The sequence below is a fragment of the Tasmannia lanceolata genome, unplaced genomic scaffold (assembly GCF_043159265.1).
Source record: "Tasmannia lanceolata isolate RefF3 unplaced genomic scaffold, GAP_Taslan_0.1 ptg000037l, whole genome shotgun sequence".
NCBI classification, from domain to species: Eukaryota; Viridiplantae; Streptophyta; class Magnoliopsida; order Canellales; family Winteraceae; genus Tasmannia; species Tasmannia lanceolata.
In genome coordinates, this window is record NW_027518714.1 from 18,397,855 (window position 1) to 18,423,069 (window position 25,215).

Here is a 25,215-nt window from a genome sequence, read left to right on the forward strand (position 1 = left end):
TAGGGTTAAAGAAGAGCATAAAGGACTGTTGCTTCATGAGGAGATAACGTGGAGGCAGAAGTTGAGAATGAGATGGTTAAAGGAGGGAGACAAAAATACGGCATATTTTCATGCTATGGCCAGTGCCAGAACGCGGAGAAACAGGATCGAGTCTTTGGTTGACAATGGAATCAGAGTGTCAGGGAAGGATGAGGTTACTAGAGTGATCCTGGAATTTTATACTTCCCTGTACTCGTCTGAGAGTATTAGAAGACCACTTCCAGAAGATTTGGAGTTGTTAGAATAAGCTTCTGTAGCCTAAGGGCATTATAGTCTTTTCATATTCTTTTCATAATAAATATATGTGTGTGTGTTAGGGCAAGGAGGCTAATACACAATGTTCATTCTCAAATCTCTCTGTTAACATGGTATCAGAGCCCTAGGGTTTCTCGATGCCCTAGGGACCTCCATTGAAGACCTCTGGTCTTCCTCCATTGAAGCTCATGCCCATGCCCATGTCCATGCCCTAACTTCTTCTTCTTCTTCTTCTTCTTCTTCTTCTTCTTTTTATCTCTTTCTTCCTCCATCTTCACTGGTTGCCCCCCTGTGCGCCCCCCTGGGAAACCCAACTTTCCCTGTTTGCCCCCTGGAAAACCCAACTCTTCACTGGTTGCCCCCCCTTGCGCGCTCCCCCTGGAAAACCCAATTTTCCCTGCTTGCCTCCCCTGCGCGCACCCCTGCAAACCCAACTTTCCCTGTTTTGCCCCCCTGCGCGCCCCCTCTGGAAATCCAACTTTCCCTGTTTTGCCCCCCCCGTGGACAAACCCAACTTTCCATGTTTGCCCCCCCTACGCGCCCCCCTGGAAAACCCTACTCTTCCCTGTTTGCCCCCCCTGCGCGGTCTCCCTTCTTCTTTTGTAACATCTTTCCCCATCTTCTTTGACCTATAAGGATAGTGTTCTTCTCTTCTAGCCGTCGGGTGTTCATGCCCTAAATCTTCCCGTTACATTTCTCACCTTTTTTGGTCGCGACTCCGCTTTTGTTACATTTTTCTTTACTTTCTACTTGATGACTTAAGCTTTGTCTCTATGTTTCGTTGTAGTTCCACAAGTATGAGACTTCGTGCTTGTTTTTTCGGGGTCCTTCCAGCGGATGTTTGTGGTTTTTCCTTCTGATTGTTTATTTTTCGTGGTAATTTGCTTGCCTATATTTGGCTGCCCTTTTCTGTGGTTGTCTGTGATTGTTGTGGGGTGTCTTGTCTGGTCTGCTTCACCCACATCCCATTTGAGTTTTGGTGTTTATTATGGCCTTGCCATCAGCTTCTTCCTCCTGTTCATTTCCAGTGTCGGTGACCTCTATGACATCCATTAAATTGGATGATGCTAATTACCCTGCCTGGAGTCGTTCTGTTCACCTCTATTTGCGAGGTCAGGGCAAGTTATGTTTCATCACGACGGATCCTCCGGATCCTAAAGATGCTGGGTATGATAAGTGGAGTTAGGAGAATGCCCAGCTTCAGTCTCTTCTCTGTCAGAGTATGGAACCAAAGATTGCAAGCCACATGCTATTTCTGGATACATCACGGGCAGTCTGGTTGCGTGCTGAGACACTCTATTCCGACAGCAACAATCTCACGCGGATTACTGATGTTTACAGTGACTTCTTTCGTATCTCGCGTGGAGATAAGATTGTTGCTGAGTACTATTCGGATTTTGTTGGCCTTTGTGAGCAGATTGATATTTATCATCCCCCATCCACCGACCTTAAGGTCTTGGCTCAACAGAAGAATGAGCTCCGTACTAATCGGTTTTTGGATGGCTTAGGGCCTGAGTTTGTCCCTCTTCGGAAGCAGATCCTTTGGTTATGCACGCTCCCATCTTTGGATGAGATCTTTTCTCGCGTTCAACGCGCTCTACGTCTCGATCCGGCTATCTCTGTTGCTGGTGACCAGTCCGCCTTTGCTGCCCAGTTTGGTTCCTTTCGGGGCACTCGTGCTAGGGGTCGTGGTCGCAGTCGTCGCGGACAGGGCCGTGAGTACTTATGGGGGTCTTGGCTCACGTTATTACAGTCATTGTGACATGGAGGGTCACACTATTGATTTCTGTTACGATCTCCATCCCGAGCTGCGTCCCGCTCGAGCCGCCCACTTCACTTCTAAGACACCTGCTGCACCTACTCCTACTCCCTCAGACACCATGCTCGTCTCTCGGACTGAGTATGAGTCACTTTTGCGCCTACAGGAGAAAGGGAAACACCAGCTGCTCAACTTGCCACAGAAGGTAGCAACCCATCTTGCTCCCTTAGCCACTCCGCTTCTTGGCTTATTGATTCTGGTGCCTCTCATCATATGACAGGTAACAGTACACTTCTTAGTTCCTTTACTTCTTGTGCTCCTACTAAGATGGTCACCTTGGCCAATGGGACTCGATGTCCTATTTCAGGCACTGGGACTATTACAGCCACATCCCACTTATCCTTATCATATGTACTCTGTGTTCCTACGTTTCCCTGCAATCTTCTTTCTGTTAGTCAGATTACTAATCGCCTTAATTGTTCAGTAAAATTCTTTCTGTCTTATTGTGTTTTTCAGAACCTTGCGACTGGGAAGACGATTGGCTCAGGGCATGAGACAGATGGCCTATACTACCTGGATGATGCTATCACTCCCACAACGTTTAGTACCTCAGCAGATTCCTTTAGGTGGCATTGCCGGCTCAGTCATCCTTCTCCTGAGCGTCTGCAACGTTCTTTCGTTGTTTCTGGTGTTATTAGTCATTTTCATTGTGAGTCCTGTCAGTATGGAAAACACCATCGTGTTTCCTACCCGTCTCATTCTATTAGTCGTGTCAGTAGTCCTTTTGAGTTAGTGCATTCTAATGTTTGGGGTCCATGTCGTACTCCTATGTTTGGTGGGAAGTACTTTGTTATTTTTGTTGATGATTTTTCCAAGATGACCTGGCTTTATATAATAAATGATCGTTCTGAGGTATTTTCTACATTTTGTTTATTTTATGCTGAAATTACAAATCAATACTCATGTTCCCTTAAATGTTTACGTACTGATAATGCCCGTGAGTATTTTTCTGATCGGCACGGTTTTCAGGAGTTTCTTTCTAGTCGTGGAATTATTCATCAGTCGTCTTGTGCCCACACTTCACAACAGAATGGTGTTGCCGAGCGAAAAATACGGTATCTTGTAGATATAGCTCCCACCATTCTGTATCAGATGCATATTCCCAAATCATTTTGGGCTGATGCTATGCTTACAGCCTGCTTTTCTGGCTAATCGTCTACCATCTTCAGTTCTTAGCAATCAATCCCCTTTTTCGGTGTTACACCCTTCTGGGGATCCGTTTTCGTTACCTCCCAAGGTGTTTGGGTGTGTTTGCTTTGTTCAGGATCTCACCCCAGGACTTGATAAATTGGCCCCAAGGGCAATCAAGTGTGTTTTCCTGAGTTATTCACGAACCCATAAGGGTTATCGATGCTAGAGTCCTCAGCTTCGCCGCAAATTTAGCAGTGCTAATGTCTCATTTTTTTAGGATACTCCCTACTTTCCTGCTTCCTCTTCTTTACCGGTATCTCCTCCTTCGTTGCCATTACCGGTTCCGGTTCCCAGTTTGCCACCGGATCCGGTTCAGCGTCCCTTCCAAGTATATACTCGCAAGGGTTTTACTACTTCAGTTGAGCCTTCATGCCCTGCCATCTCTTCTCGGCAAGCGGGTCCTTTGCCCTCATCCTCTGATGATGCTACTCAGGTTGATGAATCTCTTGATGCCCCCATTGCGAGCCGTACTCGTTCTCGTACCACTCATCACCCTATTTCTGATGCGGTAAGTTATGCTCGGTTATCTCCTTCGTATACCGCATTTATATCATCTTTGTCATCGGTTTCTATTCCCCGCTCTGCTCAAGAGGCTATGCTTGATTCAGAATGGCGAGCAGCTATGGAGGCTGAGATGGATGCTTTGGCCAAAAACCAGACATGGCAGTTGGCTTCCCTTCCTCCTGGTACTCAGGTAGTCGGATGTAAGTGGGTGTTCACCGTCAAATACCTACTTGATGGCTCTGTTGAGAGGTTAAAAGCCCATCTTGTTGCCAAGGGTTTACTCAGACTTATGGGATTGATTATGTTGAGACATTCTCTCCAGCGGCAAAGATTCATCCATCCGTGTATTGATTTCTTTGGCCGTGAATCAGTCTTGGCCACTCTATCAGTTGGATATCAAGAATGTGTTCCTCCATGATGATTTGCAGGAGGAGGTGTATTTGGAGTAACCACCAGGGTTTGTTGCTCAGGGGGAGTTGCAGCATATCGTCTGTAAGCTTAGAAGGGCGATTTATGGTCTTAAACAGTCTCCCCGTGCTTGGTTTGGGAGATTCAGTGAGGCCATCCTACAATTTGGTATGAAACAATGTGTTGTAGACCATTCTGTGTTCAGCTCTCGAAGCAAGGATGGTTTGATTCTCCTGGTTGTATATGTTGATGATATTGTTATTACAGGGAATGACAAAGCAGGAATACAACGCCTCAAAGATTTCCTTCATAATGAATTCAGCACAAAAGACCTTGGTGTTCTGAGATACTTCTTAGGCATTGAAGTGGCACATTCACAAAGGGAGCCTGGCTATCTTTGTCCCAAAGGAAGTATGCTCTTGATATTTTAGAAGAAACAGGTCTTCTGGGGGCAAAACCTGCAGATACTCCTATGAATCCAAATGTCAAGCTTTCACCTGATCAGGAGGGGCCACTACAAGATCCTGGTCGATACAGACGGTTAGTAGGACGGTTGATCTATCTCACAGTCACTCGTCCGGACATTGCATATGCTGTTGGTGTGGTTAGCCAGTATATGAGTGCGCCTCGGACATCACATTGGTCAGCTGTGATTCAGATAGTGAAGTATCTGAAGAAAGCTCCCGGGAAGGGTCTTCTCTTCAGGAAGCATAACCATTTGAGGATTGAGGGATACTCTGATGCAGACTGGGCCGAATCTCCTGCTGACCGGCGATCTACTAATGGCTATTCTACCTTCATAGGTGGAAATCTAGTATCTTGGAAGAGTAAGAAGCAGGACGTTGTGTCACGATCCAGTGCAGAAGCAGAATACAGCGCCATGGCTTACACAAGCTGTGAATTAATTTGGCTACGATCGTTTATGTCAGAGATTGGATTCTCATACTCCTCACCTGCATCCCTCTACTGTGAATCCGGTATTTCACGAACGAACTAAGCATATAGAAGTGGATTGTCACTTTATTCGTCACAGGATTCAAACAGGCCAAATTCAAACCGAGTTCACTTGAACGAATGATCAGATTGCAGACATGTTTACCAAGCCGTTGAATGGAGTTCGATTGAGTGATTTATGTAACAAGCTGGGCATGTATGACATTATACTCTAGCTTGAGGGGAAGTGTTAGAATAAGCTTATGTAGCCTAAGGGCATTATAGTCTTTTCATATTCTTTTCATAATAAATATATGTGTGTGTGTTAGGGCAAGGACGCTAATACACAATATTCATTCTCAAATCTCTCTGTTAACAGAAATTTAGTGGGCTAAGTATGTCTCAGAGGGTTGCATTAGAGAGATCCTTTGAGGAGGAGGAGGTTGAAAAAGGAGTTTTCTCTATTAGTAAGGATAAGGCCCCTGGTCCTGATGGTTTTTATTTAGCTTTCTTTCAATTCTGTTGGTCGTATGTAAAAGGGGATATCCTGAAATTTTTTGATGAGTTCTATAATGGGTTGGCCTACTTTCATTGCCCTTATCCCTAAGGTTTCTGGTGCCTCTAAAATTTCGGAGTACCGCCCGATAAGCTTGGTGGGATGTTTATACAAAGTTTTGGCAAAGGTGCTAGCGAATCGGTTAAAGATGGTGCTTCCATTCATTATCTCAGATTGCCAAAGTGCTTTTGTGGCTAATAGGCAGATTCTTGACTGCTCATTAGTTGCGAATGAGGCCATTGACTTTTATCTTAAGAATGGCATGGGAGGTATTATGTGCAAATTGGATATGGAGAAGGCTTATGATAGGGTGGAATGGGATTGCTTAGATTACCTGCTTGGAAGAATGGGGTTTAGAAGTAAATGGAGAGAATGGATGAGGGGATGTGTCACTTCGGCTTGGTTTTCCATTCTGATTAATGGGTCCCCTAAAGGATTCTTTAAGTCATTTTGAGGACTTAGGTAGGGTGACCCCTTATCCCCATTTCTTTTTGTCATCGTGGCGGAGACTCTTAGGGTGTGTTTGGCGTACCGTTTGAAATAGCGTTTAAAACGCCGTTTTGCAAAACGGTGTTTTGGTTCAAAATGGTGTTTTGCCAAACAGTGTTTTCATGTTTGGTTGGCTAGATAAAAACGGCATATTAAACGGCAAACGAAGGTATTGTGTGTTTGGTTGCAAATGCCACAAAACAGAGTTTTAGTGGTAAAATGACCAAAAAGGGCATTGTTTGGTTGGCCTCAATGTAACTCAACTACTCTCTCATTAGGCCCAATATTAAAAGGTCATTAGGATCTCATTCAAACACTACTAAAATTAAACATCATTGCCAAAAAAAAATGGTTATACCTTTGGGGTTCTTCTCCTTCTTCTTAACGGTTGGATTTGCCGGATTTGACGGACGAGTGGAGGCGCTGAGGCAGTGAGGCGTGAGAGGGTTTGCAACTTTGCAAAGTAGATGAAGAAAGTAAGAAACTAGGGTTTCTTTTAATTCTTTTGTCTTTAAAAAATAAAAACAAGTGATCATATAATGATATCAGCAGCCCCTTGTTTTGAATTAAATATTAACAATTTAACAAATTTGTGTCCTCAAGAATGATATTAACACCCCCACTTTTTTGGTATTTGATGTAACGCATAAAATCGCAAGCATATACGTAAAAATGGGTTTTGGTGAGGGCAAACACGTAAAAACCCACAGCCCAAAAACTCCGTTCAAAACGGCGTTTTGCAAACGGACCTCCCCCCCTCCGTTTGCAAAACACCGTTTTGAGGCTTCAAAACGGTGTTTCAAACGGCGTTTCAAACGGTGGCTGCGCACCCAAACACTCCCAAACAGCCATTTGGCCCCAAAACGGTGTTTCAAACGCCAAACGGTGTTTTAAACGGCACGCCAAACACGCACTTAGTAGATTGATGAATAAAGGGAGCGGGTTGGGACTATTCAATGGTTTTAAGATTGGAGGCCAGCAGGTAGAAGTGTCTCATCTTCAATTTGCTGATAATACTCTCCTGTTTTGTGAACCAAAGATGATCCAAGTGATGAATTTAAAATCTTCCCTTAGATGTTATGAGTTGATTACTAGGCAGAGATCCAATTTCCATATATCCCGATTATATACCCTAAACATCCCGCAGGATGAGGCGCTTGAATTGGCTTAGACTCTGGGTTGTAAGCTTGATCAACTGCCTTCCTCATACCTAGGTCTCCCATTGAGGGTTGGGAGAACAAAAAAATCTTTGTCGGATCCTGTTGTAGAGAGAATTGAAAGGAGGTTGGAATCGTGGAAAAGGAATCTTGTTTCTAGAGGGGGGAAGGCTTGTGCTGGTTAAGGCGGTGTTGGCCAATATTCCCATATATTTTTTGTCCTTGTTTAAATGCCCGGTCAATGTTGTATCGCGTATTGAACAAATTCAACGTAGATTTTTATGGGGAGGCAATGAAACGAAAAAGGGTATTTCTTTGGTGAGTTGGAAGAGTGAGTGCCTACCTGTTAAGAGTGGTGATTTGGGTATTAGGAGAGTGAAAGAATTTAATCATGCCTTACTAGGAAAATGGTTATGGAGGTTTGGGGAGGAAAATTCTCAACTGTGGGTTAGGGTAATTGGGAGTAAATATGGGCGCAAGCCGGGGAAGTGGGAATCCGATAACCAATTCAAGAAACAAGGTTTGACCGTTTGGCGTGACATTTTGAAAATGTCATTTACTTTTCATTTGAGGGTTAGATTTAGACTGTATTCGGGGGATCGGATTAAATTTTGGAGGGATGTGTGGTGTGCTAATGAGCCTCTTATGAGTTTATTCCCGAATTTATATAGTGTAGCCGTTGAGAAAGAGGTTTTATTTCTGAATGCTTTGCTCAAGATGGGGTTAGGTTAGTTTAGTCCCCTAGGTTTAGAAGGAACTTCTTTGATTGGGAGCTAAAGTCGGTTGCCCAATTTCTTAAGCTTTTAGATGGTTGCTACATTAAGAGAAGCAGTTTGGATAAAAGAGTATGGACTGCGGAATCTTCTGGTTTTTTCTCTGTCAAATCTTTCTATTTCAGCTTGTTGCCTTGCAGTGTATCCTCCATTTCAGTCAAGGTATGGAAATTGCATTGTCCACCTAGAGTTGGTATCTTCGGATGGGCGGTATGTCGTGATCGAATTCAAACGATTAACTTCCTCCGGCGCGGTATGATGCTTGTGGACCATTGCCCCCTATGCTTAAAAGATGGTGAATCTGTGGATCATCTCTTCATGCATTGCTGCTTTACATGCCAGGTATAGAGTTTGATATTTCTGAGATTCGGCATATGTTGGATTTTTCCATTTTCTATTATGGAGTTGATGCTTCTTTGGACCTTTGTGCCATGGAAGAAAAAAGGCAAAGTATTGTGGAATTAGTGTCTTCTTACAACATGATGGGTGATATGGAAAGAGAGAAACTCCCGTGAAGGGGTTGCAAAATCTCCGTATTGGCTATATATGAAAATTATTGCGCTCACTATTTCATGGGCAAGAAGTTTTCCGGGTTTCTGTTTTGTATCGGCCTTTGACTTATGGGAGGGTTGGAGGATTGTTTGCTTTAGTAGGGAGACCCGGCAGCGGATTGTTCAGACATGGGAGGCTCTGCCTATTGACATGTTCAAAATTAACTTTGATGGGTCGAGTTTTGGGAACCCGGGCCCGACGGAGTTGGTGGTTTGTGTCGGGACGCTTGTGGTGAAGTTGTATGGGCTTTTTCCAGCCCTCTTGGTGTTTGTGATGCCTCAGAGGCCGAGGTGATGGCGGTTTATCATGGCATAAAAAGGCTTGAGAGAGATACCATGGAGAGCACTATTGTGGAGGAAGACTCTTTGAATGCGATTAGATGGTTGAAGGGGTTGGTGTCGCCTCCTTGGAGATTTTCTTCTATTTTTGATGAAATAGATTATTTAATCCCATGATTTAATTGCGGGCTCATCTATTGTTTTCAATCATGTTCGGCGTTCTACTAATGGGGAGGCGAACTCCTTGGCTAGGAGTGGGGTTAGGAGGTTGGAGTTGGAGTGGTTCGACTTCCTCCCTCCCTGAGATTTGTATTTTTTTGTTATTGTTGTCTTGTTTTCTTGTAATTTTGGTTGAGGTCCACCTCGGCCCTCTTCTTTTTAATGAATTCATCCTGCCATTTCAAAAAAAAAAATGATTATGCTAATAAAAAGGAGAGATATTGCTTTCTCAGGACATCCATGATTCTTTCTGTTTTATTAGAAGCATAACCCTTCTCCTTTTATAGCGCACGTAGTGACCTGTGTTTTCCAAGGGTGCTAGGTTTGGGTTGGCACCTCAGTGTGGACTATAGGGGAGTCAGACAAATGACTTCACCACTTTGCTTGCCTAAAGCACTAACATGCAGACAGAAATCACAACACTTTAGTTACCAGAAACAACAGGAAGAGGGTGTCGCAGAAACAACACAAAATGGGGAAAAGAGGTAGTTTAGGACCAAAGTATTTAGGAATCGTGAGATTGCAAAGCAAGAGCAGCACCAACAATTCAAGATGTGTGCAACCATGGTTTTAAATTTCGGCCGAAATCCGAATTTTCAGTCCAAAATTTTGGATTTCGACCGGGATCAAAATTTAAAACCTAAACTGAAATTTAAAATTTTCGGCTTAAATAAATAAGATTTTCACCGAAATTTCCCCTGAAACCGAAATTGCCACCGAAATTTTGTTTTCGGCTGAGGCCAAAATCAAAACCGAAATTTCAAACCTTGAGTGCAACTACATACCACGTGCCTTTCTACATGGAATTGTACTAATGGATCAGGCCTTTCTACATGGAATTGTACTAATGGATCAGGCGCAATAATCATTGGCAGCTAAAACAACTAAACCAGATTTCCCACTAGACACACAAAGATACGATTAGATGATTACCTCCAAGCGGTTACTTGGATCCACATTGACTTTTATAAGCATCAATTCACGTTCTACCTGTGGTTCCTTAGAGAGATCTTCCACCTGGTACATCAGAGTTTTATGATGAGTGAGACCATAAGAGAATGAGCTCTATATAAAAAACACAGGCGTGGCCCGAACTTTAGATATAACCATACAAATACTACAAAAAAATTGTCATCACGCTATCAAATAGACATGCAAGTCATATAGTGGGGAAAACTAAAAGCTTTTCGTGGTATAATAAACAAAACTTTTTTTCCGAAGATTTAAACTATTACAAATATAGAACTAAAAGAAAAATAAATGGTGTTATTTGTATTCTGCATGTAGACCTGATGAAAATTTGTTGGATATCTTTAATTTCTTAAACGTGGTTGTTACTGTTATTCATAACCATAATGTGGCACATGTGTTCGCAGATAGAATACGTAACTTAGAAGGTATGCCAACAGTACCATATCGACAAATTCAGCAGAGAGTTACCCTGGAAAAATAACATGCATTTATAAATTGGAAATGGAAATGATATAACAGATCCAATGATAATACAGAGTCAAACAGTTCATACTTATGAATATAAATTGGAAAAGGGAATGATAAAACAGATCCAAAGTTAATACAGAGTCAAACAGTTCGATAAGAACCAAAGAAAATGGTAAAATAGATCCAAATATGCTTCTTTTTGGCCTACAAAGCTAGGAAAATATATGTTTCAGACCGTGTTTATCAGATATTGTAAACTATCAGCTAGAAATTCACATCAGTCGTTAGTATTGCACTACTAATGCAATGCAAACAATTACACTGAGATGATTTAATGGTATTGATATTGCTGCGCTAAACTATGATGCAGTCAATTGTATCTAAACATTTCTATAAATTGATGTCATCCACCTTGGCCAAATAGTAGTTTCATTTATTTAATTTTGTTGGTATATTTGATTCCTCAATTGTTTCAAAACATTTGTTTGGTGTTGTCAAACATTGTGTATGATTTTCAGACACTTGTTTAAAGTTGTTAGACATTTATTTACAATTCTTGGGAGGTATTTTATTATTATCGGAGATCATTTAATTGTTTTCAGACATTTCTACGGTTGTTGGGCTGTTGTTAATTATTATTGGGCATCACAAGGAGTATCAGAGCTTTGACTTAAGGCAAAACACAGTGGAATTAGAGCACCTATTTAGGATAGCTTTCAATCAGTATCAGAGCTAGATCCAAACAGCCATTTGGGTGTTCTTGATTGTTTGATCACAGATGAAGTCTTGATGAGTGTTTCACGAGAATAATGAGCGATGACAAGTTTTCCCTTTGGGAGTTTTATGATTTTACCCTATTCTGATCTTGGGTTGATCAAATCTAATTTTGGTTTCTCTCTCTTTACCAATGCTTGTGAAACTATATTAGATTATTTATGTGATTGTTTAACTTTCTAGCCATTTTTATACTTTTCTTAGATTCCTAGTAGTTTACCTAGATCAATCTTGATGGATGATGACTGTGCCATATATATAAGGCATTGAAAATTCAAAGTTGTCGAAAGGATGCCTCATACGAGAATTCAAAACAAAAGAATTGGAAGGATGTGTATGAGATACCGAAGTCTATAAAAGAGGGAATTATGGAGTCACTCTGAATATCCTAGAAAATTTTAAAAAAATTCCCAAAGTTCCCTAGAAAATCTAAAAAAAAACATTTATTGGTTTACCAAACGATAGCAATGTAGGACCGGGAAGAGAAATAGAGAAAGAGGGAAAAGAGAGAAGAATAAGAGGAAAAGTAGAAAAAGTAGAAGAAGAGAACTGAGGGAATAATAGAAGGAGAGAAGGAGAAGAATAGAGCCGAAGAAGTCTCAAGGAAGAAGAAGAGAGGAAATTAGAGGGGGGAATCTCAATCAATCTTTAATTCATCAAAAGCTAAAATATCTACTACATAAGGCCCATATATAGGCAAAGAAATAAAATTCGATGGAAAGTAAATAAAAGCCCTAAATCTAAATAACATGGAAATAAATGCTAATGGCCAAATATGCCTCTTATTGAGCCTAAAGCACAAGAAATTACAAGTTTGCAAAGCTGTAGCGACACCCTGAATGGTATTCATGAAAAAATAGGACGGCGTCAATTAACCTCTCCTTTGCATACACCACACATCATGGAGCTGTGATTCTTACGAGACAGTTTTGCGTTATCATATTGCTTCCCCGACATTACCACAAATTTCATATTCTTCATTTTCAAGAATAATTTCCAATTCATGTAGAATTTTACCCCATTCACAAATTAATTAATCAGGACGCTGAAACAAGAATAAAATAATGCAAATTAAAGTAACCAAGATAACTTTTATACAAAGAAATTCCAGCAAACTCAGGGTAATGTGAGATTCTAAGACTAAATGGAGATTCAAAGGATGAGAGCGTAACCTTCAAGACATTCACAAGCTTATTGAGCTGCTCTACAACTTGTTGCAACACCTTTTTCGTCCCAGAGACAACAATGGTGAACAAAGCCTTGTCCTTGTTCAAACCAACTGCAAGAGACTCAATGTTATATCCCCTTCTGGCGAAGACACCCGCAATCCGATTTATCATACCACTTTCATCCCCGACGAACACCGAAATCGTATGACGCCACACCCTAGATAATAAAGTTTAGCTAAATTTTTAAAAAAAAAGATGGTGTGGTGATGAAATGAATATTATGTAAAAAAATGCAACAAAAGTTAAACAGTTGTTGAAAAATAAAAATGTACAATTGTATAATAAATTGATTCTTTAATCTAGGATAATTCCTTAGTCCAACAAATCAAAAGAACCATAACCCACAACTATATACTAGTAAAACCCAAGCTAGAAACAAAAACCGATAAAAAAATAGACAGATTGCGGACCTACTTGTTACGAACCTGATTCGGTTCATCACGGATTCGATCTTCTTAGAGGGAAGATCAGCCTCTTGACCCACTTCGAGGGAAGGGTCGTTCCTCCTATACTGTGCAAAAACACAATCTAGGGATAAATTTCTTCATTCCTCAAGAAAGGCTACGTACAAGTTATTTGTAGAAAATACATAATCTAGATAATCCTTTCCTTTAAGACTCCTATACATCACAAACAACTACAGAGCAAATCGTACCAACTAATAAATCTAAACAAATTTATTCCAGCCCAAGTGGGACCCATAGAGGCACGTAACATTCCTCCCCTCTTGGAATCAACCTTGTCCCCAAGGTTGGAGAATAAGCGCCGATCAATTGGTGAAAAATCAGATCTTGCGCATTTTCCAAAAGTCTTTTTTCTCCTCCTTTTCTTCTTCTCTTTGTCTTGCAATTCGTCATTATTTCGCATGTCATCGCCAATGGTCGCGGCAGCTCCATCTTCAAACGGTTCTCACCGTATTGTTCATCAAAGCTCCTTCGTTGTGTCTTTTTGGAATGATTCAAACGTTGACGCACGGATGGCTGGGAGTGAAGATCTTTTCGATGACGTTTGATAGTGCGAGATGAACGGCGTCGAGGCTTTTTTGCCTTTTCTTCTAGCTGAATTTTTTCTCTCTTCTTCTTTTGTCCTCTTTTTCCTTTTCGCCGTGCACTCCTTTTCGATCATTGTCCCGATTTTGTTCAAGCCTTCCACAAACCGTTTGATGTCCTTCAATCATTTCCAAAACGAGTGCTTTAATCTTCTCAAGATCTCCTCGTATGGATTCCCAAAACTCCTAAGGCGCAGCCATGATGCAAGATCGACGGCTCTGATACCACTTGTTAGGTACCTTACCGATACACCAAAAGCTCCAGAGCTGATGGAACGCGTTAGGCAAGGCCCTTTATACCTGTCCCAAGTCAGGCTGGGTCCCACCCAGTCCCATACCTAGGCGGGCCCCCACTTAGGACCGTAACAAACTAACCATATCAATCAAAGTTAAACAGCTATTGAAAGTAAAAATGTAAAATTATATAATACATTGATTCTTTTTTAAATGGCATAAATTCTAGGATGATTCCTTAGTTCCACAAATCAAAACAACCAAAACCCACCAATATATACTAGTAAAACCCAAGCTAAAAGCAAAAAAACCAATAAAAAAAGAGACAGATTTCTTAGTCCAGAACAACAACAAAAATAAGTATGGCAAGGTCACATAGAGAGAAAAACAGGGAGAGAGGAAAACTAAAAGGAACCGAATGCTTACTTATTCCTTGCTGTAGAGGATGCAGCCTCGCCTATAGAAAATGCATTCTCTTTGCTCGCAGAAACCACCATTTTCTTGAGCTTAAGAACCCTAGAATTTGACCTCGAATCAAAGCTCGTTTTAGAAAAAAATTGGGTTTTTGGAAACCCTAGATTGAAACCCACTTCGAATGAAGGTTGAGAAATTGAGTTCATGGTATAGATTGGCAGAGGGTGAGCTGAAACTGCAGCCATGGTCGAGCAGAGGGATCAGAGAGGACTGAGAGAAATGGTAAAATAGGGCTTTTGTGTGGATTTAAATGACGGATTTGCCCTTCTTATTACGTTCGGCAAGGACAGTAGGGATTATCTCAGTGCGTGAAAATTGTAGGGGACATAATAGTCAATTCAACTCAGGGAGAGTTTATTTCTTTATTAGGCAGACGCCACTTTGGTTTGAATGCAGAGAGGTTAATTTCGCAACGTGTTAGACTTCCGTTAGCTTAAATTACTATTTTGCCCTCCTAATCTGTATCTCTTGAGTCTTGCCACCCTGTTTTTTCTGCAATCCGCATGACTGATTCTGCATCTCACAACTCACTAGGCATCTGATTCTGATTCCTCCTGATTCCGGTGTTTGGTTCAAGAAAAGAATGAAATCAGGAGTGCAGAATAGAATGATGTCGTGCTGGAATTAAAGTGGGAAAACATGCTAGAATCTGTTTCCTGGCCCAAGAGGTGGTATTCTGATTCCACCCCGGTCTAAATGGAATTTTCATTAGAAATTTTTTGAACTAAATATTTTAATGTTTTTTCATTCTGTTTAGGAGAGAATTGGAATAGAAATCGGAATATGATATCGATTCTGATTCCTGTTTCTGGCAATCCAAAATTTGAGGAAATGATATCTCCACATCCTTCTTTTGGGTTTTTAAGTTTGGGAGAATGATATCATGGCGTAGTCAGAAGCGTGAAGAATAAGTTGGGTTTGATTACCGTTCGACCACCGTTCGATTAGCCTTAGAATCCACGGACAGTTCCCGTCAAATCCATGACATGTGAGATAAAATCATTATTCTCTCAAAAAGAAATAAGGGCCTGTTTGGATGCCTCATGCATTTGTATTTTGTATTGGATTTGAGTTTTGGATACAAAATACATCCATCATCTTCATAAACATGTTTTAAGAGAGAAAGAAGAGAGAGAGAGGGAGGGAGGGATGTGTCGCTGCTGCCATAGTAACGTCGAGGGGCAGCGACGGTGAAAGAAGTTGCCACAAATATTGATTTCCAAATAATGTCTCGCATAACAGATTTGAAAATCGGAATTTTTTACATTGTTGTAGCCCATTTGGAAACTATTAGGATCTGATCTAGTTCAAAATGTCAACTAAATATCCAAATCTAAATCTTGTGGGTATCCCAACGTGGCCTGAAGGAATTTTTCTTGATTTCAAAAACAAGGGTCGAAAAACCGTGAAACACCCCTCTCGTATGGTACGTTTTTAAATAACATTCAACTTTTCCACTTTAAACAAAACTCTAACCACCATGCATGATAAACACCTAGACTTATATCAACATGCATAGTGGACTTTACTATACCTTAAAACTCCTAACAAACCATAAATAAACAAGCAAATTTGGACCTTTCTTACAAAGAAAAAATGTAAATAAAAAAGTGTACTAGGCATCTCTTTGGATCCTTATCCAAAGAAGAGACGTGACGCATGCAAGGATTTGTTTAAATCCTTGTCCTCTGCAGCCAGGACATGTGGCTGCGTCGTATCCCCCACTTAGTCACTCCCTGTTCTTTTCTTTTTGATTCGCAAGCTGTGGTTAAGGTAGACCCCGACCAGAGTATATTAGAAAGAAGGCAACAAAATTACACACGCAAATAGCAAGTGCCAATGGCATCTTGCTGAACAAGGGAAATAAGGTCGGGGGCATAGCTCTAGAGTCTATATCCAACCCCTTACAAATAAAATCATATTTAGACAGAAAATCAGCCGGTTGATTAGCTTCCCTCCATGTGTGAGATACCTTCCAGGCTTCAAAACTATCCAGGGAATCACGAATTTTGTTTAGCAAGGGAATAGCTCGCTAAACTTAGTCACTCCCGTCCATTTAATAATGGGCTTATTTTATATCCCTCGTTTTAGCATATTCATCACAGGATCAAGAAGAAATCAAATTCAAGCCTAATCAGATTAGGATTGGGATTGGGATTGGGATTGGGATTGGGATTAAAGAGGGGAAGATTCCGAAATCTATTTCCCATCCTATGTAGTCGTATTTTGATTCTGCGAAGGTTGAAATGAAATTTTCATTAGAACTTTTTAATTAAACTTTAATTTTAATTTTTTTCATTCTATTTCCAAGGGATTCAGAATAGTATGAGGATGATTCGTGTTCCTGATTTTGGCAACCCTAACACTGTTCATGGGTCTGTTCGGTTGCACTGCCTCGTAGAGTAGTGCTGAATTAAAATTTAAGTAGTCAACAGAGAGAAGACGAACAGTCTCCTCATAGTTATCTAGTGGAGTAGTGGTCATATGAATGGTTGTAGATGTTAAAGTATAAAAGATATATAACGCCTTTCTCTATGAATGGTTGTAGCTGTTAAAGTATAAAAGATAAATAACGCCTTTCTCTAACAGCTTAAGCTTTTGGAGAAGTTGGTAAGTTAACAGTATCATTAAAGAGCATTCGGTTGTCCAGTGAACATCAAGAGTCATTTCTGGTGGATATGCGGGTCTTCCTCTCATTCTCATTGGTGAAATTGGTGGGTTGTAAAACATACAAAGGGAGTTGTCCAAATTTAGGACAGATCCATTCCATTACCCAGACCAATAAAAGAGTATTTATGTGGTGTTAGCACATACATGCAATACACACAAAAAAAACAATAGGTGGTCTAAGTCGTTTGTTGCTAAGATAACAACACGTGAGAGGAGAAATTCTCTAATCTCTCTAAACAACAATCAGTTGCCTCTATTGACAACATCACGTGAGATCCTCAAATAGCAATCCAGCAAGAGAGATTGAAAAATCTCTACATATGGCACCCGTCCCTGATCATGGCTACATCAAAGATGTCACTACCATTTTTGTATTACTAGAGTTGGGATTGTTTTCCTAACAGGCCAATTGTCTAATGCCTTGTCTACCTACATATACATCAAGACAAGGTTGCCATAGCGGGAATCGAAACGGGAATCGAAAGCGGGAATCGAAGGCTCCCAGGGAAGAATCCTACTCAAGGTTGCCAGAGTGGGAATCGAAAGCGGGAATCGAAATGGGAATCGAAGCGGGAATCAAAGGCTCCCAGGGATATCTTGATGTATCTTTCATGCTCAAGATTGGCAGTGAGGAGTTTTGCTTCTTTAGAAATCTAGATATTGTTCCTTCATGGTATTAGTGCTAAAGGTCTTGTTTTTCTTTTCTTTTCTTGTCATTTGCAGTGAGGGTCTTCCTCTTGCCATCTTGTTTTTCCAAGAAATAGAGCTTCTCCTCAAGCCACGATTGTGTTCCATGGCTGACTTTTCTTCCATGACAAATTACGATTGTGTACCATGGCTGACTTGTCTTCCATGACAACTTCATCTATATCTGACACAACGAGTACCCTCTCACCTTACCTATTCTTCAAACGTTTGGCAACGTTCATCATGCTCTTTTTGTCAAGCTTGATGGACCGAATTATCTACTATGGTGATCATAATTTCTTCAATTCCCTCATAGCATCCCATCCCATATATTTGCCACCTCAAAAACCCAATGATCAGCCGATCGTGAACCCTTCCTTCAAGAGTGGTGTTGACAAGATCAGCTCATCCTAAGCTGGCTCATCTCATCGGTCTCCACTGGCCCCCTAGTGCACGTCATTAATCTTGACACGTCTCTCACGGAATGGCTTGCCTTAGAGAAATTGTATGCTTATCCTTCTAGAGCTGAAGTGATGCGCCTTCATCATCAATTGACGAACCTGCGGAAATGAACTAAGTACATGACGGACTATCTTTAACATGGTAAGATGCTAGCCAATCAACTTGCCCCATCAGGCCATCCTATTCTCGAATCTGACCTGGTCATGTGTATTCTCGTGGATCTCATATCAAATTATTGTTGCCAGTATTCTTAGTCGTTCACATCTCATCCATATTGATGGTCTTCATGGCTTGTTAATTAGTCATGATGTTCGGTTTGAAATGCAGTCCATCTCTCATGTCATGTGTCTCCCTTGTCATGTGTCTCCCTTGACATCGATCTGGCATAGATGCCGTTGCCACATGCCTTCTCACACCGTTCAAAATATTCTTCATCAATTTCAGTTTATGGTTCAGCAACATCTCACTGTTGGATTTTTCCCTCTTGTCAACTCGGAAAGAGAATGGATTCCACTCATGCCTTCTACAACACAATCAGTTCAACCTTTGGATTTCGTATTCCATGTTGTTTGGGGTCCGGCTCCTCGTGCCTCTCACTCTAGTTTTCGTTCTTATGTGAACTTTATTGATGACTTTAGTAAATTTACATGATCACATTTGAGAGTGAAAGTTATTCTTGTCTTGGTCCTTACAACAAACATAAGCTTCAATTCCATAGAAATATGCTTTTCTTGGATATAGCAATAAGCAACACGGGTATCGATGTCTTAACCTCCCTACAGGTCGAGTTTAACCTTTCGCTCACCTCCTTCCTTTTTCTCAATTCCATAGGAGTCTCGTCAATCCTCCCCCATGCAAATTGATATTTATGTTAGAAGAGAACAATATCTTCTCTCACATGTTGCTATCCTTAACAATGTGGATATCATTTCACTATATTTATTCGCAATTATTGAGAGTGCATGATCGTTATCACGAAATCGCATCACTATTCATTAATGCTCGCCTGTTGTGCCTTCACTTACGCATATACACCATGCAATTGCCTAATTTTGGAATGGAAAATACCTCTTAAAGGGGATTCCATGCTGAAAATTAAGGTGGAGGAGCAAAAATGACCAATGATTTCGTCATTTTCACTAGATATTATTTTGCATTTATGGGGACACATGCTCTCCTTTTTATATTCTTGGCCACGTGATCACGATAGAGCCCATCGTGCAAACCAGCTAGCAACCCTCTTTATTGTGGCTAATCATTGGGTCTGGCCATTAGGGAGAAATCTTATGATCCAAGGCCTTACAACAATAAGGCCTTTGTACGGTGGAGGTACCACCCTTGATGTCTGATCCAACAAGATCCAACAACAGCTTCTCAAAAAGTGAGCTTCTGTTGGATCAAATATCAATGGTGGTACCTCTACCTTATAGTTGTAAGGTCTCACACTATATAAAAACTCAGCCATAAGGTCTTGGAGATGGTTGTGGTGCATTTAATTCCCATCTTTTCAAAAAGTTTCTAGAGAGAAACGCATGGTTTAGGGATGTTTTTAACCCGCTTTACTTCTTTGAGCCACAGGTAAGCGGGCTAAAAACATTACCAGTCGACATTTTGATATGATCTGCTGTTAGAATCAAAGACTTTCCATGACTTATATTGGCACATCTGAAAAAGGGGATGATAGTAAATGCTTCCTAATAGTATTAATTTTATCGAACTTTTTTCTTCTATAGTTATAACCCTTTTAAAAAGGTGCGTAGATGGTGGCCTTGCCGACATGCATGCAATCCAAAAAAAATGTATGGACCCCCACTGTAAAGGTCTAAAATAGACAACACGGTGATGGAGATGATATTTGGGGTGGGGGAGCTAGTGCTATATTTGCTCTTTTGAGAGCCCCTTCGAGTGTACTTATGACTGCTCTTTTAGTCTTTTACACTCGAGTAGCATGCCAGAAGTTAAAAAGAAAAAGTAAGTGTGTGTGTGTGTGTGTGTGTGGGGGGGGGGGGGGGGGGGGGGGGGTGATATTTAAGTCAAAGCCAAATAAATGAATGGTTTGAATCATGCAATACTATGAGCTCCTCTAAAACCTACATGGCATCACTTTCTCCTTAGGGCTCAAAGTAACAGGAAAAAAACGTCAAAAAAGCTATATCGCTCGCAGCATGCATTTATATGCTTGTGACACTTGTTAAGACCGTTTTTTGTTTTGGATTTTGAGAACTGAGTGTTAGTCTAAGACTGATTATTATACTCAAATGGGATTTGCTAGGATCCATCGCAAAAGGCATTTAGCCGACGTCTGTTGCATGAGAGAGCAGCCACCTCATGAATAATGACAAAATCTATTGGAAAGTGAGCCTATGTGGCTGCTCTCTCATGCAACAGAGGTTCCGCCTGCGAAATGCCTTTTGCGATGGACTGTTGGATAGAATCCATATCTTAAGAAGCCCAAATATGATTCTTAAGACTGTTGGATAAAATAGACGGATCAGATTTCTACAGATCTTATAAACAAATAATGAAAGAATGATATATGGCTTAGTTGAACCCAAAACACGTTACTTGAAACGAAAACATGTTACTCGACCTTAAAACAGTGCAAGTCAAAGCCAAAAATCTATGTATTGTAAATTAAACCATAATTGAAATAAAACATGGAAAACATATTGCACTTATCTCTTTTGATGGAAAAACGTTTGGAAAAAACTAGATTCGAAGAGAGAAGGCTGAGTCGTGCCACTGGTCACTCTCCTTAAGAATCGTATCCGCCCCCTACCGGTGCGCGAACCGATGCTCCAAGATAAAACAGCCAAAGTTGGCTCTAGTCCACGTGCACTCGCTGACTGGTCCACCCAGAACCACCTTAGAACTGTGCTCAGACACGGAAGGAACAGAAGGAGATGAAGCAAAACTAGAAAACATAACCTTTTTTCTGTGTAAACCTCTTTCTTTTTCTGTTAGCAAAACCACCCCAAACATAGACCCCAAAAACTCTTAGCCTTACCCAAACCGTATTCTCTTCTCCTTTTTATAGACCACAAAGTGTCTGTTGGAAAGAGCCACCAATAACGGGTATTAATGTTGAGAAAAGCCACCATTAAAAGCCTTGAACGTTTCTCTTCCAACATTCATATCTGTGACCGTTGGAGATGAAACGGTTTTGCAACTTTAATAGGTGTTATTATCATAATCGTTTAGCAATTAATGGAGTAAAATGGAAACCGTTTTGGGCATTAAAAGGAATCTTTTCATTTAAAAAGCACTCAAAAGTCATTAGCTTTTGAAATAAGAGGGAAACCAAAATTTGAATCTTTTCCTCTAAATTTTAAAGACAAGGCAAAAATCCTTTTGATTTTTCAAATTCTTTAAAATTTCCAACATGGACCCTAGCAATTAAATCCCTACTCAAATTTACCTTAATTTTTTATGGGTTTATGTATAAACCAACCCCATATGTGGTTGATGGATGTTCACATCTACATAACGCAAGTAATAACATGCATGCATGCAGGCATGATACAAGCAGTTTAGGAGAAACTTGTAAAAATCTTTGACCTTTCTTTTTCCTAGCTCTTGGGTTACACAAACATCTCCATTTCATTTTTGAGAAGGAAACCGGAAGTAGAGTAGATAAACAAAGAAGACTGTATAAGGAAAAAAAAAGGGCAATGGCTTGAAATTTGAAGGTTCAGGACCGGATCTGCTTCCGAAAGGGGACTTGTGATGGGTTTTCCGGCACTTCAACTCTCTCACATGATGGGCACATTGTAAGGGTAGTAGCAGGAACTTGCATGTAAAAATGTGGTGACCTTTTCAATGCCCTCAGCTCTAACAATTCTCTTTGGAGCTTCCTGTTTTCTTCTGTTAGATTTTCACAGCACCGCTTGAGAAATTCGCAGTCCACCTCTGTTTGTTTCAATTTCGTCCTGAAATCAGAGGAAGGGTAAAAACAAATTAAGGGTAAGCCCATCGGGAAAATAGTAATTATTCTCTGCTAAGAACAACGAATAAGAAGGTTTTATAACATGCATATTTTAAGGGAAATGATATAGGGAACCATGTTTTTAAAATTGCTCTAACCCATAAAGAGCTGTAAAGGGTTGTAACCGTTCCCAAAAAGCTTTTACAAACCAATTAAAAAAGAAAAAGACAAACTGCGTTTGTGCAATTAATAAAGAATGGTTGTGCTGATATCATTTTCCATATTTTAATTCTAACAAAAATACGAAGGAAAGAAAAAGCAATAAAAGAAGGGAAGTGATATATCCGCCCCTTTTGATCACCAGGAACACCCCCTGTCAGTGTTTGTGGCAATCAGGGGTGCTGAATTCTTCTACAACAGCCCCTCTTTAGTCATTGATACACTGACAGGGGGTGTTCTTGATGATCAAAAGGGGAGGATATATCACTTACCTAATGCTCTGTTTGGTTGCTTGTTTTGGGGGGATTGCAGGAGTTTTAAATGCATGATATCTCCCCAAAGCATGTTTTGTTATCATTTACACCTTTTACCACTAGACAACTTCTAGACATCATTATTATTTTTATCTTAGGTGGCACCTACGTGGTGGAGATGGTCCCTCCCCCTCCCCCCAACAACAACAATCTTCTCCCATTTTTTCGCCAAAATGGAAAATTTTGTTGGGGGAATTAGAAGAAATTCTTGTCTTATTCTTTTTCTCTCTTTCTCTGTCTTACTTTTTTTTTTTTCTTCCACTTATATTTTGATAATGACACCTTACATCTTCCGCTAATTTCCTCGCGCAACCAAACACTACTAAAAATCTCCCTCATAATATTCTCCATATCTTCCATTCTTGTTTAATTCTTTTTAGACTTATTTTTCTCCTATTCTCCGAGCAATCTACAAGCCATCAAACAGAGCATAAAAAAAGGGTGATGATATATATATTTTCCTATTATGGGGGGATTTGATGTCACAAAGCATTAAAGTTGCCCACTGTATAGTCAAATCACGTTATACGGGGCTGATTTGATGTCAAAAAACATTAAAGTTGCCCACTATTCACGTCAAATCACGTTATATGGAATGTGCATGCGTACTGCGTGGGCGTGAGAGTCATCTCTCACAGACTCTCACGCTCCTGAGTATGCATTCCCCTTAGAACATGAACAGTGGGCAGCCTAACACTTTTTACGTCAAATCACGTTAAAAAAGGGGGCGAATGCGTATATCATCGCCCTGTAACAAACCTAGCCAATTTTCTTGGTTTGACTATAGGGAAATAATGTCCGCAATCCTATTTATTGGTAATGACACTCCGTGATATCGTATGCTGAGAGCATCTTGGAGATTGGAACCGCTCTAAAAGCTGATCAAAGAGGTACAAAATAAAGAGTAGACTGTCAGTAGTGAACACAAAGTAGAGAGTGTGGATATCAATTCCCCGTACATATTTTAAGCCATAAAACAAGAATTTCAAACCATATTGAGATTAATTAATTGGATTGAGTTACAACAACGATTCCATAGTGACAAAATGATAAACCAATGTCATTATAAAAAAATTAAGCACATGATAAATTCGAACCCCGGATAATTAGTCTACCACATACCCTACTTTCAAGAGGTGCTAATTATCCTCCAAAGGGTGCGAATTTATCATTGCCCAAAATTAAATGTTAATATTGAGATAACTCTTGATTTCTCACCTTGCCCTCCTGTTCTGAAACCAGACCTCAACCTGCCTAGGCCGGAGATTCAATTGTTTTGCCAATGCAAGCTTCTGCTTCTAATCCACATAAAAAAACAAAAAAAGAACAAAACATTAATTCACAGTAAAACCTAATTAAATCTCTGTTTTAGCTTAAACTAAAACTGAAATAATGAGTTTAAAGAGCTCACAGGATTAAGAGTGGTGTGCTCTTTATAGCTATCTTCCAGAATAACCGATTGTTCTTTCGATAATCGGAGTTTCTTCCTAGTATTCTCACCATCTTCTTCATCGCTTATTGTCCTACAACCTGATCCCTCGTTCTCCTCTCTCTCTGAGCTCTGTCTCTTTCCTCCTCCAACTCCACTGTAAGGTGATGACACATCTTCCTGATCTGTGTTCCACGTCGGAATCGGAATCGGAATCTGATTCACGTCGATTCCTCTTCTCGGAAACAAACTCAGCTCCTCCTCTGTAAAAAGAAAAAAGATCAAAGAAAGATAATGAGAGAGAGAGAGAGAGAGAGAGAGAGAGAGAGAGAGAGAGAGAGAGAGAGAGAGAGAGAGATCTTAGACAGATGAGATCTCATTTTCATCTCCTAAAATAATCACTGCTAAATGAAAAAAAAAAATCAACAAATTTTAGATCAGCGAATATCATACCAGCAGAATTCGGATCAAGTGGCAATGGATTCGGTGACAATCCTAAACTTAAGCTTAATCTTAGATCTTCTCCATCCATCTTTTCCGAACAGATCCGAGATTTTTCTCCCGATAAATCGACTCAAGCAATAGAAAATTACCGGATTTTCAAAGAGAAATCTACCGAAATCCGTCCAAAACAAGCGATTCGATTCTAAACAATATCTTATAGTAAAAAAACAGGGGAAAACACGAAATTTCTCCGTTACGGATCGAAGATCTTGATCAAAACATCGGCAAAAATGTTGAATATGATCTGGATTTCTCTTTCCGATTGGTGCTTTCCTCCCTGCAAAAAAATCTCCAGGAAAATGTTTTCCCTAGGTAAAAATTACAGCATGAAAAATGCTGGGAGTACTAAAGAGTAGGAAAGGAAAAAGGGCCGGAAAACTAGAGTGGATCGATCGGTTAATCGGTTTTCCAATATATAGAAACGAAAAAAAAAAACCCTAACCAGAGCTTCTTACCACATTTTTAACCATGGTTAAGCTTTCACGGACCGCGTGAAGTGAATGATTGAGTCTAGATAGAGATATCCGTACGGCCTAAGGTTATCACTATTCTTGGATTATTATTGTTCCGGCATGGGGCGTGCGTATCACGTGAGAGTAGGCTCAGTTGGCGCAAAACACGCCTATTTTGCGC

General features: G+C 40.4%; 2 protein-coding genes across 2 annotated transcripts in view; both read right to left on the reverse strand.

Annotated features, from left to right (window-relative positions):
* LOC143860762 (acetolactate synthase small subunit 1, chloroplastic-like) overlaps positions 1-14,598 on the reverse strand; it is a 35,427-nt gene extending 20,829 nt beyond the window's left edge. The window contains exons 1-3 of the mRNA XM_077371577.1: positions 14,325-14,598; positions 12,560-12,773; positions 10,107-10,190 (exon numbers count right to left, since the gene is read on the reverse strand). Of these exons, the coding sequence (XP_077227692.1) occupies positions 10,107-10,190; positions 12,560-12,773; positions 14,325-14,557 (531 nt within the window). The 5' untranslated portion in view covers positions 14,558-14,598. The remainder of the gene's footprint in view (positions 1-10,106; positions 10,191-12,559; positions 12,774-14,324) is intronic.
* Positions 14,599-21,720: 7,122 nt separating this feature from the next.
* LOC143862155 (homeobox-leucine zipper protein HAT4-like) lies at positions 21,721-24,967 on the reverse strand. Its single transcript, XM_077373153.1, has 4 exons — positions 24,532-24,967; positions 24,061-24,341; positions 23,868-23,947; positions 21,721-22,120 (listed from the first exon to the last, which is right to left on the reverse strand). Exons 1-4 carry the CDS (start codon positions 24,608-24,610, stop codon positions 21,883-21,885), a joined length of 678 nt encoding a protein of 225 aa, XP_077229268.1. The 5' UTR covers positions 24,611-24,967; the 3' UTR covers positions 21,721-21,882.
* Positions 24,968-25,215: the final 248 nt, after the last annotated feature.